The sequence below is a fragment of the Eutrema salsugineum genome, unplaced genomic scaffold (assembly GCF_000478725.1).
Source record: "Eutrema salsugineum unplaced genomic scaffold, Eutsalg1_0 scaffold_23, whole genome shotgun sequence".
NCBI classification, from domain to species: domain Eukaryota; kingdom Viridiplantae; phylum Streptophyta; class Magnoliopsida; order Brassicales; family Brassicaceae; genus Eutrema; species Eutrema salsugineum.
The window spans coordinates 954,224-972,607 of NW_006256805.1; the positions used below are offsets into that span (position 1 = coordinate 954,224).

At 35.0% G+C, this 18,384-nt stretch overlaps 2 protein-coding genes and 1 non-coding gene across 3 annotated transcripts; all 3 read left to right on the forward strand.

The window, feature by feature from the left end:
• Positions 1–3,074: 3,074 nt before the first annotated feature.
• On the forward strand, positions 3,075–3,181 carry LOC112086138. The gene has a single exon (XR_002899319.1). It is a non-coding gene; the product is annotated as a small nucleolar RNA R71 (small nucleolar RNA).
• An 8,332-nt stretch (positions 3,182–11,513) lies between these two features.
• LOC112086120 (clumping factor A-like) lies at positions 11,514–15,200 on the forward strand. The gene is made up of 5 exons (XM_024154897.1): positions 11,514–11,568; positions 11,842–11,943; positions 12,038–12,435; positions 12,673–12,739; positions 15,097–15,200. The coding sequence occupies exons 1-5, from the start codon at positions 11,514–11,516 to the stop codon at positions 15,198–15,200; spliced, it is 726 nt and encodes a 241-aa protein (XP_024010665.1).
• A 1,193-nt stretch (positions 15,201–16,393) lies between these two features.
• On the forward strand, positions 16,394–18,384 carry LOC18015369 (50S ribosomal protein L21, chloroplastic). The gene is made up of 5 exons (XM_024154859.1): positions 16,394–16,754; positions 17,375–17,455; positions 17,684–17,785; positions 17,874–17,948; positions 18,131–18,384. The coding sequence occupies exons 1-5, from the start codon at positions 16,449–16,451 to the stop codon at positions 18,203–18,205; spliced, it is 639 nt and encodes a 212-aa protein (XP_024010627.1). The 5' UTR covers positions 16,394–16,448; the 3' UTR covers positions 18,206–18,384.

Genomic DNA, 18,384 nt, shown 5'->3' on the forward strand with positions numbered 1-18,384 from the left:
AGAAGGGTTGGGTCCAAGTAGACTTTCCTCGGTTAGTGGCTGCTTTCTTCTTGAAATGCTGCTCGGCTTGTATAGCAAAGTGCAGTAGATCCTCCATGTGCTCATAGCTCTGCCACTCTACTTTTCTCGCTATTCTATCTTGGAGGCCATCAACGAACTGGGCCATCAATGTCTCCTCCGAGTCTTGAAGCTCCAATCGATTTCTGATGGTCTCAAACTCCTCATAGTATTCTTCTACGGGCTTGTTTCCCTGAGACAACTTCCAAAAACGTTTCTGTAAGTCTCTAAAGTAATAAGCGGGTACATACCTCTTCCTTAGGTGGAATGTCATGTCCTCCCAAGTGGTGATCTGGCCACATCTTAGCCTCCGTCTTTCAGAGACTTCTCGGTCCCACCAAGTGAGAGCATTGTCGGTCAGTTGTGTGACGGCTAGAGACACCTTCTTGGCTTCGGAATATTGGTAGTAATCAAAGATATGATCCATTCTTCTTTCCCAATCCAGGTAAGCCTCGGGGTTGACCTTTCCAGCAAAGGTAGGTGGTGTAAGTTTAAGATCTTTGCCCCCATGTCTCTCGTCTTCTCTATCTCTTTCTCGGCTCCTCCCTCTTTCACGGCGCTGATGCTGGCCTTGGCCATGGTTATCCCGTCTGCCACGCCGGTGATTTGGGTCAGGTGGGAGTTCATCTTCGAGATTAGGCATGTCATCATCAGTCTCTTCTCCATCATGGTCATGTTGTTGCCTTGGTTGGTTCCCATTGTTGTTGGGTTGGGCTGGTGGTGGCAACCGTTGTTCCATCAAGTTAAGACGGTCGCTCAGAGTCCTCATACCGTCAAGTAGTTGCTGCATGACTTCTGGTAGAGGTGCGGCATTGTCTCCCATGATTGGTGTCTACGTTCAAAAGCAACAAAGATCAAGTGCAAAGAGAAATAGAAATTCGACTAAATGTTGTTTTGGTTCTTTCCTTTTCTTTTTTTTTTTAATGCAATAAAAACGACGGTGCAATGTTAAAGAAATGTAAACTCTTTCCTTTTTTTTGTACGTGATTATGAAAACTTTCCTTTTCTGGCTAACTAGGGCTTTTGACAAAATTTTGGTTCTAACAATGAGCCGCAACTAGTCGATGCTATGAATGATGCTAAGGAGAATGATTCTAGGTATATAGGTGACTGCTCAAGGTGATATGCGATGTATGCAACCGAATAGAACCCGTTTTTTTTTTTTTGAATAAGTGTGCGACAAGAAAACAAAGATGCAAAGGAGATTTAACCGAAAGGTATGAAAAGATAAAACCTGGTTTTGGAACCTTTCGGCTCTGATACCAGATGATATAGGCACGGGCCTATAGATGGGGATGGATCCTTGTTGCTGGTTGTGTAACTCTCTCAACAAGAATAAGGAATGGAAGTTGATGTGAAAAGAGGATGGAACTCGATCAGTTGATTGTGTAACTCTCTCTGATTGAGTCAAGGGATGAAACGACGATGATGCAAACGGTGGAATGAGGGTCGCCACAAAGCTCTATGGACTGAACCTTGATAAGACCGGCGAGAGATGGATCAAACACCAACTCTCAAGAGGAGGATCAAACACCAACTCTTAAGCGAATTCAGAGAATTCAAAGACAAGACAAAGCTTGAAAGAACTGCGTTATTTTATTGATAGTAGGGTAAAAGATACACGGCTGCTTATAAGGGACTTTATAAGAGAGTCCAATGCAGCTTTGCCCTTCTTGGGGACTTGAAGCAAATTACATAATAAGGACACAACTTCTGGGACTCTAAGAAAACAATACAGACTCGTGCAATAACTAAAAGATATTAAGAAATACTTTTAAAGCTTGAAACTATGAATAGAACCTGTAAAACAAACCAAAGACAGAAAATCCATATTAGGCAAGTAAATAAACGTATTCATTCTCTTACCTTGGTGGGTTGGACAGCTGAGATGATCTTAAGTTGGTATGATGCTGATGCTGAACAAGGACACTTCTTTGTTGGGTCGGAGAAGTGGCAATTCAGTTGTTGGGCCGTCTTGTATCAGGTAAGCTTCTTCTTTATTAGGCTCCTCCAGGCTTCTTTCTTGGACCGTGGCCTTAAAGCTTGGGTACAAAGAGTCTTCTTGCTCGTGGATGCTAAATAAGGCTTCAATAGCTTGATTAAACTCCTCTCTCAAGACTCTAGTTCCGGATCTTGTTCTTGGCCCTTGTCTCACGGCTGGTATAGGTGGAGCTTGTGCTTCTATGCCCTCATCATCTATGATGGCGTCCTCATCATCTTTTGTCAGGCATTTTTCACTTGAGACATTGCCATGGAGAAGATCCTCAATTTCTTGGACAGCAGCATGATTCTCAGCATTTGAGAGGATTACATTGCAGTATTCTGTTTGATGTGCAACTGATGTCCCTGGTAAAGATCTTTGAGCTTGAGAACTGCAGTGGCCCTTGTTGTTCTCTAGAGTCTTGACTTTGGAAGCCAAGGTGGAAAGTTGAGTTAGAAGATCAGAATAAGTGCAATCCACCTTGTTGTTAATCTCTGCCATTTTCTTGTTGAAGTCCATGGCACCATTTGCTTGACCTTGGAGAATTTGCTGGAGCAGGTTATGTACTTCTTGATCCTTATTCCCTGAGTTCTGTTGGAGGCTTTGCTGTTGGGGAGGGACAAAACCATGCTGGTTATTGATGTGAGAGTGAAAGTTCTGGGTGGGGTGATTCTTGTAGTAGGTAAAGCCTTTTTGGTAACCTTGTTCTTCCCCTTGAAATGTGTCTTGAAACACATGATTCACATCTCTAATCAAGTTGACTGACTTATGAGAAGCTAGGAGAAGTTTATCTAGCTTCTCATTGAGAGACCAGATGTCTTTCCTTGTTCTTTCCTCTTCAGCACACACAGCACCTCTTGAATTCCTGTCAAACTCTGCTCCATAAAGCTCATCACTTTGAGCTACATTCTCCACTAGGGTCATGGCATCATTGACTTCCTTGGTCATGAAATCACCATTTGAAGCTGTGTCCAAGAGAAGTCTGACCTTTGGTAAAGCACCTCTGTAGAAGGTACTTAGCTGCTGACAATCTGAGAATCCATGGTGAGGGCACTGCATGGTATACCCTCTAAATCTTTCCCAAGCCTCACAAAATGATTCATGGTTCTTCTGAATGAAACTTGAGATTTCATTTCTTAACCTTGCTGTTCTTGATGAAGAGAAGAACTTGGTTAGAAATGCTCTTTTGCATTGTTCCCATGTTGTGACTGATCCTTGAGGTAGAGACTTTTCCCACTGATGAGCTTTGTCTCCTAGAGAAAAAGGGAACAGCCTCAACTTGAAACTGTCCTCACTCACTCCATTCAACTTAGTTAGATCACAAACTCTATCAAAGTTGTCAATGTGATCTAGTGGGTCTTCTACTGCCAAGCCATGGAACCTGTTTGATTGCACCATGTTGATCAAGCCAGATTTGATCTCAAAATCGTTTTCAGGTGTAGGAGTTTGAATCCCATATCTCTGACCCTGAGTATTGGCCTCATCACCAGCTCCCACAACTATTCTTGGACGTGGTTCTGGACCCTCTTGCTGAGCCTGGTGGTTTCCATTACCACCATGAGCCTGTTGCCCTCGATCCATACCCAACCTCTCAATGTGTTGAGCTCTTTCTCTTTGTCTACTTGCTTGACTTCTGGTGTTCATACACCTGAAAACAAAGACAGCACTTGAAAGGTAATCAGTAGAACAAAAGAAAATGACTTGATCTCAAGAAGATCCAAAGTTCTAATGCTAGAATGAACTCTCCAATTGGCAACGGCGCCAAATTGATAGTAAGATTTTTAAGTCTTAGATGGGTTATCAATCCCCTTGTCAAATTAGTATAAGGGGTGTCAATCCATATTTGTGGTAGTTAGGCACTAGTTTATGTGATAAGTTCTTAATTCAAGTGATCAAAGATGAGTTTTGGTGTGAACAAAGTAACAAGAAAGCATAAAACAAGAAACAAACAAGCTATGATTAAAGAACTAAGCAAGCAAACAAAACAAGATGATGGTGATTAAGCAAATGATAAAAGCTAAACCTCTAGATGTGATCACTGATTAGGGTGCTTTAGATATTGAATCATGATGCTAAGAACATAATGCAACACTTGCTACTCTTTAGTCTAGGCTTCTTAATCAGATTAATTCATTCTCATGACAATAATCCCTTTGCAATTCACTTAATCAAGTCTAACAACCATTAGATATAATCAAGCAATCAGCAAGCATAATGCATCAAGCCTAATAAGTGACCAAACAATCTCTCAACCAAGAAGACTGAATCTTATACAGAAAGACATAACAAGCAATCACATGATCTCAAACATTTCAACTTAGAACTCTAATCTAGACTAATCCTCTCATGAAGGCATTAATCTCTACACTAATCCACTTTCAAACCAAATCATCATTTGTGAAATATGAATCAATGAGCATTAAGAAACAGTTCTAATATGTCATTCATACATTAAACAAATCATTCTCATGATGAAAAAGGCATAAACCCCTAAGTTAGCTCATTCAGGCATTTCATCAAACACCTTGTGGGTGGAGAAATGCCTAAGTTCTAGATCAAGCTTATAATGAGAGATCTAGCATTAAGAGCAGCTAACTAAGGAAATGAAATGAGAATCTAGACCCTAAACATCACAAATCAAACATCTAAGCACCCTAATCTACACACCTATAAGTTTAAAAGATGACTACTCACTAATCATGAAGAACACATCTAATCTTTTGCAAGAAATGATGTTAATCATGATTAGAAGCAGAAATGAGATGATGAGATGATGAGAAACAGCTTTGGAATGATCAAATCCCTTAGGTATCTCTTAATCAAATTCGTTTTTACACTAAAAAGGAAAGAGAAACAAGAGAAAACAAAGCTTAAGTCTTGGAAAAAACCCTAAACAGCATATATAGTGTCTCTTGCGGACCGGGTCAGCCCAGGACAAACTGGGTCCTGACCCGGCTTTGATGGATAGTGGTGTGGTTTGCCACGGTCAGATGATGCTTGGAAAGACCGTGGCAAACTGATAGTGTCAAAGTTCTTGGACAGATTCTTCATGATCAAGGTTGCCATGGCTTGATTTACACCATGTCTAGTGGCCGTGTCTCTTCTTTTCTGGGTTTGGGTGATGAACTTCTTGGATTGCCACGGTCTAGTAGCTCTTGGTCAAGCCCCGTGGCAAGTGGTCGTGTCAAAAGCCGAAGGTGTGTAAAAGTTTCCGTGGTCAAGTCCTAGACCGTGGCATTCAAACCGTGTCAAAACCCGAATGCTTGTAAAGTTCCTCCCAGCCAAGTGTTTGTTTGCCACGGTCAAGTGTAGACCGTGGCATGAAGATCGTTTCAATCGCCGAAGCTGTGCAAAAGTTGTCACGGTCAAGTCCCAGACCGTGGCATTCAAACCGTGTCATGTTTCACTTAGCTTGCATCATTCAGGGCTGTCTGAACCACTTCGCATTCCGGAGAGTGTAACTTCTAAGATACTTGTCCGAATTGTGTGCTTCCGGTTTCAAAGGAAATAGGACTCATATACCTTCAATTTTGTTGAAGGAAGCTTCGGTGCTTGGGAAGTGGAAGGCTTCCTGGAGGGCTCATCTTCGCAGTGCATTTACACGATCAGAGAGAGGCGTCTAGACATGTGTCCATTCCGGAGACCGTATCTTACAGCTCATAGCTCCGAAATGAATGATCTTGGACGTTCTGGAAAGAGGACGCAAATATCTCTGATTCTTATGAAGTCCCCGGAAACCGAATCGGCCTGGAAGTGCACCGTTCTTCGCATTCTTCAGAGTTCATCGGCTTGGTCCAAAACAGCAGCGAGACAGGAGTTTCTTACGACGAGCTTAACTTTCTGCTCACGTGTCCGAATTCCATGATTCTACTTGATCTGGAACCATGATCCAATCTTCTACAACTTTGATGAAGCCCCCGACAACTGAATCCGACCGGAAGGTTCCCCGGACTGGCGATCATTCAGGAGTATCGGATTGCTCCGGAATGGATGCGAGAGAGGTCTGTCTTCCGGTGACCGTATCTTTCAGCTCAGTGATCCAAATGCCCTGATTCAACCTTTCCTGGGTTCTTGACTCAATTATCTCCAACTTTACTGAAGACTCTGTAAGCTGAATTGGCCGGCAAGAGCTTCCGGTGATGCGATTTCGGAAATGTATCTGCACCCGGGATTTTTGGCCGAGAGACTTGACTGCGGTACGTGTTTTTGGCCGAGAAAGCTACCCGCGGGAAGGATTTTGGCCGAGAATCTTCGGCCATCAGTACATCATTTTGCCGAGAAACCCAAAATTGCTCCTTTTCACCATTTTTGATAAGCTCAACTCCATTTCTTCATCTGAATCACATCCTCCACTCTAAATAAACTCCAAAAACACCTGTTTAACACTCCAAAACATGCAAAACTTTCTTGGACCTAATGCAATCTTCAAAGTCCTAAAACAATGCCTAAAGACCTAAAATGCATGCAAATGAGACATGATTTGGACTAGAATATGTACATTAAATGATGCAATTTATGAATATATCAGTCTTAATGATGTAACCTCTTTCTCTATTTTCAGTGTTTCGTTTTTCAAACATGTCAACTATCAGTCACTTAACATGTTTCTCGGATTGCTTGAAATTTATTATTTTCTCAAATTCGGTAGCCAAGCTTTGGAGATTTTACGGTTTCTTTTTCAATATTAAAGCAGCTTGTAATGGCTTTGTTTATATCTCCTTTCATTATAGTTAAACATATAGTTTAATCAAGTTGGTTCTTTGACATTGCATGAAACCTAACTCTATTTTTTGTTTTATGTTTTTATTTGAAATGGTTGCACACACAGAAAAAAAAAACTTAAAATCTATTATAGTTATGTGACAAAAATTTGGATGCTAACGTAAAAGTTTCTAAATATGTGTGTATATATATAATATGATTAATTTTAGTTTTTTATTTTAATATAAAGTTTGTATATAATTTCTTTATCTTTAATAATTTTTAAAAACAATAATAGAATTTGGAAATTTTTAATTTTCAATGTTGAATTGGACCAATAAAAAAAATTCTACAGAATTTCTTTATCCAGCAATAATATTCGAATTTGTAAATTTTTTTAATTTCTTTATTTAGTAATAATATTAGAATTTGTAAACTTTCCTTAATTTTCGAATGCTGATGTGGACCAATAGAATTACACTTTTAAATCCTATGTGGACACCTTTAAAAGCATTTATTAGTATAAGATAAGAAGATAAGATAAGATTGTTTTTTTTTGTTGCTGTTTTAGTTTTTATTAACGAAAAACGGGGACTTTTTGATATATATCATTTTTTTTGTCAACTATTTCATTAAGGCACAAAGGTCAGAAACGGTACAACATTTGGTCCAAATACTAGCCCAATGGATTACATACGTTATCAAAGAAATTAAGATAGACATGAAACTTAAACAAGACACGTGTATTAAGTGGAGAGTTTCATCCCCACGTGACCGCTGGAGAAGATAAGAACTAAAGCTTCATCAGACATGTCATCTCCGTCGTAGTCTTACGACGTCAATAAAAAAATCTTGTCGTCGCCGCCGTGAAACTTCAACTTATGCCAGTATGTACTGCAAGATCCTTTTGCAGTTTTGCCGGATGAGATCGATTATAGCAAACTTGAAACACCGGAATAAACCTCGGTTGACCGGAGCCGGAGTATTCTCTAGATGACCACCAAAACACGGCGAGAAAATCTAGATCTTCATAATCCTCTCTAATCAAGCCGCATCATCTTGATACATCTACCATGAAGTGCCTTCGCTCAATAAAACCTTTTGGGTAAAGCGAGGATTTATGGTTCATGGAAGAAATAGCAAGTAACGGTGAATCAATACCACATCGACTACTTTTGGAATTTGACTACTTCATAAAGAAGAGTCAAAGATAGCATGCAAAAGGATAAAAACTAAATCCAAACAAGTCGGAAGCACTAAATCCGATGAACGGGAAGGAAGTATAACACATAAAATCGGTTTTGTCGGAACTTATTCTCCGATCAAACGGAATAACAAAAAAGAATATAAACAAAAAGAGAACAGTCTCTTTCTGTGAAAGATTTTTAGAGAGAGAAGAGAGAGAGAGTTTTATGCTCCTGATTTTGATATATGTCATTTAATAACTATTACTGTTGAAAGTTGAGACATTCTACTAAACTAGAATTAGTGCCTGTATTATTTTTTTTCTTACTTTAGTTTTTCTATTTTATTAGTTTTCACTTAACACAAAAATACCGGCCGACGTCAGTCCAGACATTGGTGGTACTCTTCTTCCTTTTTGTTTGTAATTCAGTTTTCATTCCTCATAGCGATTGATTTTATTGCATACAAATAATCTTATTACATAATGTTTAGCATGTTTGATATGAGACTGACAGAAATTTTTTATAACTCACCAGATTGTACTAATGTATCACAGTTATTTATGATTTTGATATGTGTTACTGTAACCATATAATTTTTTTAGTTTTTAGTTATTATTTTTAAATAGAAAAATAACAAAAAGAAAAAAAGAAACGGTGACTAAAAAAGGAAACTAATAAGATCAAAAAGATAAAATATGTAAAATTAGAAATCAAAAATCAAAAAATATAAACTCTTAAATCCATAATATATAAATTAAATTTATTTAAAATATATTTAAAATTTAAAATTTGTTTTTCTGAACATGCTCATGAATAAGGATTGTTCATAGGTAATGTGGATAAATTTCGGATTCTTTTAACTGCGAATTACAAAACATAATTTTTGAATAAACTATACATGAGTTTAAGTTTAGAATCTAATTGTACATGTCATATTTACAAGGATTATAAAAATTAAAATTTAAAATAATTTATTTTTATTCATATATAGTGTGGAATCTAAATAAAAACAAAATTTGGTGTGTCTGGTTCGGTTACATAACAGTAAAATCAGAAGAAAAAATGGATCACAGCAAAAAAAAAATCGCATCAGATCAAATGCGATTATGAAGAAAGAAAGTGTGGATACTTCTCAGCAAAGAAAACTCGAATAAACAAATCAGTAAAATTCATCTTTGTTGTTTACTATTTTATATGTTTAGTTTCATGTATTGTTGTTTTTATGTAATTTGATTTATATCTATTATAGTATTTGTGAAGTGAATTGAGCTGTGGTTTAACGCACAGATTTTTGTGTCGTTTTGATTAATGAAATCCTTATGTTCTGATTGGTCAGCTTATGTTATGTTCTGATTGGTTGATATAAATTAATTATTATTATTTTCTGTTGTTTTAGTGGAATGTGTTAAATTACACTTATGCCATTAATGAAAATACTCTATTCTGATTGGTCAGTTGATTATTCTGCAAATAAAAAGAAAATCTGATTAAAAAGAAATATTTCATAATTAATACACAACAAAATATGGAGTAGATGTCGACAATAAAAATATATATATTTAACTGCTGATTAGTTAACAAAAAAATAACACAAACTACAATGGTTAGTGACCCGAATTTTTATCTCATAGGTAGCAAGTTCGAATCTTAGACTAATTTAATTGTTTTTTTTTCTAAATTTCTCTCTTTTTAAATCAATTTTTTTAACCAATCGTGGATCAGATCTAGAGAAAAGTGAGCACAAGCCAATGTTTGTGATAGTTATAAAGAAATAGTTGATCACAACAATAATGAACAAATAATCTATTATAGTATTTGTGAAGTGAATTGAGCTGTGGTTTAACGCACAGATTTTTGTGTCGTTTTGATTAATGAAATCCTTATGTTCTGATTGGTCAGCTGATGTTATGTTCTGATTGGTTGATATAAATTAATTATTATTATATTTTCTGTTGTTTTAGTGGAATGTGTTAAATTACACTTATGCCATTAATGAAAATACTCTATTCTGATTGGTCAGTTGATTATTCTGCAATTAAAAAGAAAATCTGATTAAAAAGAAATATTCCATAATTAATACACAACAAAACATGGAGTAGATGTCGACAATAAAAATATATATATTTAACTGCTGATTAGTTAACAAAAAAATAACACAAACTACAATGGTTAGTGACCCGAATTTTTATCTCATAGGTAGCAAGTTCGAATCTTAGACTAATTTAATTGTTTTTTTTTCTAAATTTCTCTCTTTTTAAATCAATTTTTTTAACCAATCGTGGATCAGATCTAGAGAAAAGTGAGCACAAGCCAATGTTTGTGATAGTTATAAAGAAATAGTTGATCACATCAATAATGAACAAATAAATAAGGAACACACATAAACCCGGAATCGTTTTCTATATAAATAAATATTTTCTGCCTCCGCTTACATTCATTTACTATTTTTTTTTTACGTTTTGTTCTAGGGTTTTGGTGATTGGTTACTCTGCGTGGAAATACAGAAACATTATACATACTTTCCAATATATCATTTACATTGAATGAGATGGTAGCTGTGTTGGTTAGGTGCTTTGTCCGTTCAGCGAAAGCTCACTGGTTCGAGTCATGGAGTTAGATTTTTTTTTAATTTTTATATTTTTGTTACAATTCAATGTTCGGAAATAATTTTTATTTACTAAATATTTTGCAAACGGAAATATGTCATAATTTCCTTTGTTATTACCTAGAATAGAATTTTTACATTTTTTTTTAGTTAATAATTATAAAATTCATGGGAAGATAATATCGTATATAGAACAAGAATTACATTTTAGTATTTTTCATAAAAAAACAAAACCCTAGGTTGTTTACACGTATAAATATGAGTGTTTTAAATATTTTGCAAATAGAAATATGTCATCTTCCTTTGTTATTATCTAGAATGGAATCTTTACATTTTTTATAGTTAATAACTATAAAATTCATGGGAAGATAATATCGTATATAGAACAAGAATTACCTTTTAGTATTTTTCATAAAAAAATAAACCCTAGGTTGTTTACACGTATAAATATGAGTGTTTTAAAACAACCGTCTCATAATTTACAGTTTAGTTTCTCTGTTAGAGTTCCGTGTTTATTTTGCTAGGGTTTTTATAATAGCATTAACTTTTTGGATCTCTTTAGAAAAAATTCATCATGTTTGTCTATTTGCATGCAAACCTAACCATGTATTGTCTAAGTACAGCTTTGATCATCCATCAAAAGTCATGATTACTTAGAAAGTTTCGTCTACTGCTTCGGGTATATATCTAGCTCTCCTCAAATTAATAATAATATATATGCTCTCTACGTTTTTAATGATTCTAAATTTTTTTTCGTCCATAGGTTTTGATAACCAGGCTTATGCTCGCGAGTTAAGATCTATGTTGAATTCATATCGCCAGGATATGGATCAAAAAAAGATACCTGATTATCGTTACGTAACTCCATATGTTTTCGTCAATATCACAAAAAAGGTTGTTGTGCCTTTTTAGGTTATTCATGCAAGTTATAATACTTATTAGTAATTATATTGTATTTTTAGGTTATCCATGCAAGTTGCTTATGGATCTTGCTATCAACGAGTGGACCTTGCGGACATATAATCCTTTAATCGAAGGTTCGCAGTATTGTATATTAATCTTACAATTTTGTACCTTTCGTAGTGTTGTATCTTAATCTTACAATTTCGTATCTTTACTATATATTAATCTACGAACGTATTCATTTTTTATATAGATCTTGATTCGCGTATTATATATATATTCTTGATCAGAAGTTTTTGATCAAAGGAGGTATTTCTGCTCTTCATGTAATATAATTTTGTAAATGATGTACATTAAATTTTTTATATGTGTTTATGTTTGTTCTGATGTTCGTTTTGTGCATTTAGGTTCTGATCATGTTAATTCGAGCGATCATGGTCACAAGACCTTTCTTTGGGATTTTGCGAGGAAGGCTTGGATTATAAATAAAGAATCTAATGGTTTCAATGGTTCGTTTTTTGCTTTGAGCACCATTTTTTCCCTTTTTTAATATTTATTTTTAAATTCTAACTACGTTGTTTTTTCATATGTTTATCTATGCAGAAGATAATGAGTATGATGAAACCGAGGTGCTATCTGGCCGTGGTACTGATGATGATTATGGTTTTGAGGATTACATGGGGTCTGATGCCGAGTCGCACGATGATACCGATGATATGGACCAAACAGATGAATACAATTCTGAAGATGATTTTATTGACGACGGTGAGTCTTGTGAAGGATCTGATGGTTCAAGTGATAACTCGGAAGGTGATAGTGGTAATGATGAAGATGAAGATGATGACGATGCTGATTCGACTGATGATGATGAGGATGATGATGAAGATGTTATGTTGGATGATGAGACTGAGAGTGACGATGATAGTGAGGATCACCAAAATGTCGAACCAAATGATATACTCATCGAAAAGAATATTAGTATATCGGGACACCAGAATTTGGTGTGTACTTATACAGTTTCTCTTGATTCAATGTGTTTTGGAGGGTGTGTGTCCCGTTGGAGACCTTCCAAAGATGGTTGTACTATCTTTGTTAAGGTTTTACAGACGTGGGTGCATATGCTAATTTTAAAACATTCTTCCCTAGAGCTCATATTATCGGATGAACAAGTATTTATTATATTATGAGAAAAATATTATAAAATTGTATTGATGTCTAATTGACTGTTTTATTCACAGGGTGTTAAAATTCAGGCCACTGTTAGAGATGGTGAGATCGATGTCGCAGCGTCTCGCATAGATGTTGGTAGTTGGATTATTATCAGTCGTTTTTCTGTTATCGAGTGTGAGGATAGTTGTAGACTGATTTCTCATAGATACAAAATATTGTTCCTACCATCAACTATCATTGACAAGACTTCACGTGGAGTGAAAACGCTTATTTTGACTTTGTTGATTTTCAAAGGATATTGGATCGTACCCATGATGATGATTATTTAGTTGGTGTGTTTATTTTCGGTTTAGATGTTGAATTTCGTTATTATTATGTTGCTGATGTTAATATGGTTTAGTTTTTATTGTTTATGAAGATTTGATAGGTCGAGTTTTAAATGTAAGTCGATCTGGGACGTGATGTAGTTTACTCTCTGAAGAGCATCCTGTTCCTTCCTATGGCAGTCCATGTAATGATGTATATGATTCCAAAAAATGGAGTGCATATTCAACTGTAACATTCTGTCTGAGGGATAAACGGTACTATCTGCTGAGTGTTGATAAACTGTATATTATCATTTATTTGTTCTGTCTAGCTGATTATGTGTGACATGTTTTAATTTAATGGTGTTAATTTGAGTTGTGAATTATCCGGTGAGATTGCTAAAAGCTTTTATGCATCTTGGAGACGCTGTGATCAGGATGGAACGACTTCATCATCAATTCGATTTAAGATAATAGATGACGAGTAAGTATATCTCAAACTATATGTTTGAAGTCTAACTAACTAATTCTTAACTACATTGTTTGTCAAAATATAGGAAATTTATGCTTGAGTGTGTTGCACACGGTGAGTTGGCAACTGAAATAAGAGATAGTGTAGAGAATACGAAGGTCCTTTTGCTGTATGTGTGTTAACCGATTGGTGTGTAGCAATTGACGGGGGTATGTTTTCTGATGATATATCAATATGTTATTTATAAAATCATAGTATATAATGTAACAATATTCTAATATATATATTTTAGAGAATGTGTCTATCAAGGATAAATTTAAACCGTTATGCATCTTGGAGACGCTGTGAGATGATGGAACGACTTTACCATCAATTCGATTTAAGATAATAGATGACGAGTAAGTATATTTCAAACTATATGTTTGAAGTCTAACTAACTAATTCTTACCTACATAGTTTGTCAAAATATAGGAAATTTATGCTTGAGTGTGTTGCACACGGTGAGTTGGCAACTGAAATAAGAGATAAGTGTAGAGAATACGAAGGTCCTTTTACTATATGTGTGTTAACCGATTGGTGTGTAGCAATTGACGGAGGTATGTTTGTTTTCTGATGATATATCAATATGTTATTTATAAAATCGTAGTATATAATGTAACAATATTCTAATATATATATTTTAGAGAATGTGTCTATCAAAGATCATGATGATGATGGTGTGTCCCGTTTTATCACTGATTCACCGATTGCTGAAATTTTAACCTTGCACAATTGGTAAGTATGTTTCTTTGCGTTGACTAAATTGATTTATGAAGAAGAAAAAACAATATTTAGATCTGTTTAAATTGCGTAACAGTAATTTGCCAACCTTATGTATATCTGTTTTTTGTTATTAAAATTTCAGGATTAGGGAGAGATTAGATGGACTGGATACAAATGGTGTCTAATGGATTTGACCGAGTATAAGGATTCAAAATTGATAATCTATATGCATTATTAGTTTTGTTAGACATATTTTTTGATATTTACAAGTCTGTTTTGCAATTATTAATAAATAATAATTTATTCTAATTTCGGTTTAAATTACTGATTTCTTTGATTTTTTCAAAACATTATCCCCATAGCTACATATAAATCTGTTGATGAGTTACATGCATCGATACGAGATTGGAAAATCCTTGTCAAAGTTTTGAAAAGATGGAATAAACCTGATTGACAAGGCTTACCAGGGATGAATTTCATTTTAGTCGACGAAAATGTAAGTATTATCTAATATGAATATATAACTGTTTTGTCTATATTAATTGTTTGTTTGATCTCTTTTCAAAATTCATTGTATATAGGGTTGCAGAATTAATGCTTCATGTGGTAACCTCGCATTTCCATATTTTTACCGTGTTGGGACTGAAGGACCGTGGTTTGAATTGTATAAATTTGGCTTGATATCATTTGAATGGAAGATTGAGAGAATGACAACGAGACACAATTATCATATCGTTCTCACTACTGAGACAGAAGTCTCAAGCCTACGACCGTTGACAATGGATCCCTTTTAGTGAGATATACAGAGTTTCTTACGCTCAATTGTATCATGTTGGTAAGATTAACTTATAATATTCGTTTTAGTGTTTTCATCTATAAATTTGTACATATGTAGAAAAAAAAATATATGAAGTTCATTTATGATAAAATTTTCTCTCATAATTGATTTGTAGATCTCATTGGTGTGATGGAAAATGTTAGCAACATTGAAACAGAAAATAACCCTGATGGAGAGATTGTTCAGAAAATAACTTTCACCATCACAGATATCGAGTAAGCTATATTTTCTCTCACGATCACTATGTCTTGGTAACAAAGTTTGTAATTTAAATTGTTTAAATCAAAGGGATGTGAAGTTGAAATGTATCGCATACGGAGAATGTGTCGCTGATATCGAAGAAAGAACCAAAGGATTTACTGGTCCTTTCGCGGTTTCTGTTTTAACCGATTGGAGTGTAAATAAAAAAGAAGATATGGATAATCAAGCATATGTCATTATTATTTTCATTTTGTCCCATATATGTTTTCTATTGCATGTATATTTCCTATAAATCATTTTATGCGTGTAGATGAAATAACTATCCATTCACATGAAGCAATTGGTTTTTCCTGTCTTCTCCTTGATCCTAACACTGATGATGCCATGATTTGTAAGAGAAAGTAAGTAATGTGAAAATGATAATTGGAGAATTTTGTATATACAACAATCTTACAATAAGTATATGTCTTTTACATTTCCAGGATTCGGGAGAGGTGGAACACATTTTAGACACAAGTTGGAACAAGGATAAAAAAGCACTCCTAAACCAAATATATATAACAATACTTAATGGAATAGTGTTCTCTTAATTTCTTTGTATAAATATTTATATAACTTAAAACTTGCGTGTTGGATCTTATTATTTCTTTTGATATCTTTTTATTATATTTTTCATCTATAATTGAATTATTTTTTATTATTATTACTAATTATATTTGGTAGTTGTTTATTATAATATTACTTAATAGGTACATATGATTTTAAATAATCTAATATACGATTGATATTAATCGATTTAAAATAATAATAATAATAATAGATATTTAGTATTTTTATGATTTATGTTTATACAATATTTTAGTCTCAATTATTGAATATAAAAATGTGATGATTATATTACAAGAATTTCTAAAATCAAATTATAATAAGATCTGTATGTTGATTGTGTCCGCGCGCCGTGGACAGATACCTAGTTAATAAAGATAGATGTTAAAAAAAACAGTGAAATCAGTTGGTATCGATTTTTCTGATTTTAAAATTATAAAACCAAACAATTTATAAATAAATCTCGGTTCGGTGTAGGTTTAGTTATTTTGGTTTGACTTCCTCGATCGCGTTATATTTTTCTTTCTAATTGATACTGTACCATTGTACCAACTAGAAGACAAGGGTACATTCGTAATTTAAAGGTAAGTGGATAGGATAACTGCAATTTATTCTCTCTCGAGCTTCAAAGTTTTGAGCTTAGAGCTCTCTGCGAAAAACATGGCGTCTTCCTCAGCGACGCTCTCTCTCTGCTCTGCTTTCTCTTCTCATTGCAATGTTGCCTCTCGCCGTTCGAGCGTTATTCTTGGTTCTATCTCTAAACCTTCGGTTAATCTAGTCAAACCTGTGATTGGGTTCCTTTCTCCTTCCACTGCGTCGACGTCTCGACCTGCATTCCCCGTCGCTCCGAAATTCGCCGAATCAGTCGTTGAGGCTAAGCCGGAAACTACCGATGTTGAAGCTGTAGTGGTTTCCGATGTCGCGGAGGACAAGCCTAAACGAGAAGAGATTTTCGCTGTTGTTATGGTAAGCTGATGAATAAAACGAAAAAACAACTATCAAATTTTCGATTATAGTTTTGGAATTTTGCAATTAGATTTGGTTAACTTGGGACGAGTTTCCTTTGAATTTCGTTTTGTTTGATTTAGAGTTGTTCATGAGAGACTTTGTTTTTGTGGCATTTTGCTCTTAAGAGTTAGGTTTAGGCCTTGTAGTTTTGTGACTTAGTGAGAGCTTACCAATAAAAACAGTCTGGCTTTCTTATAAAAGCCTTTCACATTATGGATTGTAGGTTTAGGATTTGCAACAAGTTTTGGTTAGTTTGAATGAGTTTTCTTTGAATTTGTTTTGTTTGAATTAGAGTTGTTCATAAGAGAGACTGTGTGTTTGTGGTATTTTGCTCTTAAGAGTTATGTTTAGGCCTTCTGATTTTGTGGTTTAGAACATATTAATTAGAACAGTTTGGCTGGAGCTTATCAATAAGAACAGTTTGACTCGCAAATAGCTTTGATTGATTTATAGAGTTTCAGTCAAAGTCATTTTGCTTGAGTTAGTTGTAGGCCTTCTGGCTTTTTGTGTATTGTGAGTTTTGCTTTTTCTCATTTGATATCTCTGATATAGTTTGGGTGTTCTCTTCGATTCAACAGGTTGGTGGACGCCAATACATAGTTTTTCCAGGAAGGTATCTCTACACTCAGAGACTGAAAGATGCAAATGTCGATGATCAGGTAGATGCACATTCATTTTAAGTAGTTGACTTCGTCTATTTCTCCTCAGTTCGAAAATTTATGGGCTGATTGATTCTTTTTGTAAAAGATGGTGTAACTATAGAAGATTTATAAACTTTCAAACCAAAACGAAAGAACACATTTTAGTCTGTGTAACACTGTTGGTTTGTTCTCTGTTGGTTTTTGGTGATTCCTGGAGTTTTCATCTCTACTTCTCCTCTTCTGCAGATTGTTCTGAACAAAGTGTTACTTGTGGGCACAAAAACACACACTTACATCGGCAAACCGGTCGTGACCAATGCCACTGTACATGCCGTAGTGGAAAATCAAGTAATTCAATCAAATACAAAAGTCTTTCTTATGTTTCTCATGTGTTGTCTTTTCGACCCCAACTTATGATGACCATAATTTGCTGCAGGGTCTGAATGATAAAGTCGTAGTCTTCAAGTACAAACCAAAGAAGAAGTACCGTAGAAATATCGGTCACCGACAGGTATTCCATTGTTTATGAATTCGCTTTCGCCTTCTTGAAATTGCTCTAGCTATATACATAGATACTATTGTGTTCCCATCCACAACTTGTATCAATTAGTTGTTGTAATTTGCTACGCCCGATAAATCTGCCAAACCGTAAATAAGGACACTTACATTGTGATTTCTGTCTTGGTAATGCAGCCAAATACGAGGATTAGGATTACAGGAATCACAGGGTATGAAGAGTATCCAGCATCGCCCAATGTTGCGGTTTAAACTGTGTTGAGAAGTATAGTAGGATCTTTGAAAAAAATATGCTTCTTGAATGTTGATTTTCTGTTCTTCTCTATGTAGTTCTGTAAAACCAGACCCTTTCATTTTCTACTGAAATGCCTTACTTTAAGGGAATGTAAACCCCAGCTTTGATCATTCTTTGGTTTTAGGTCTGTTACAAA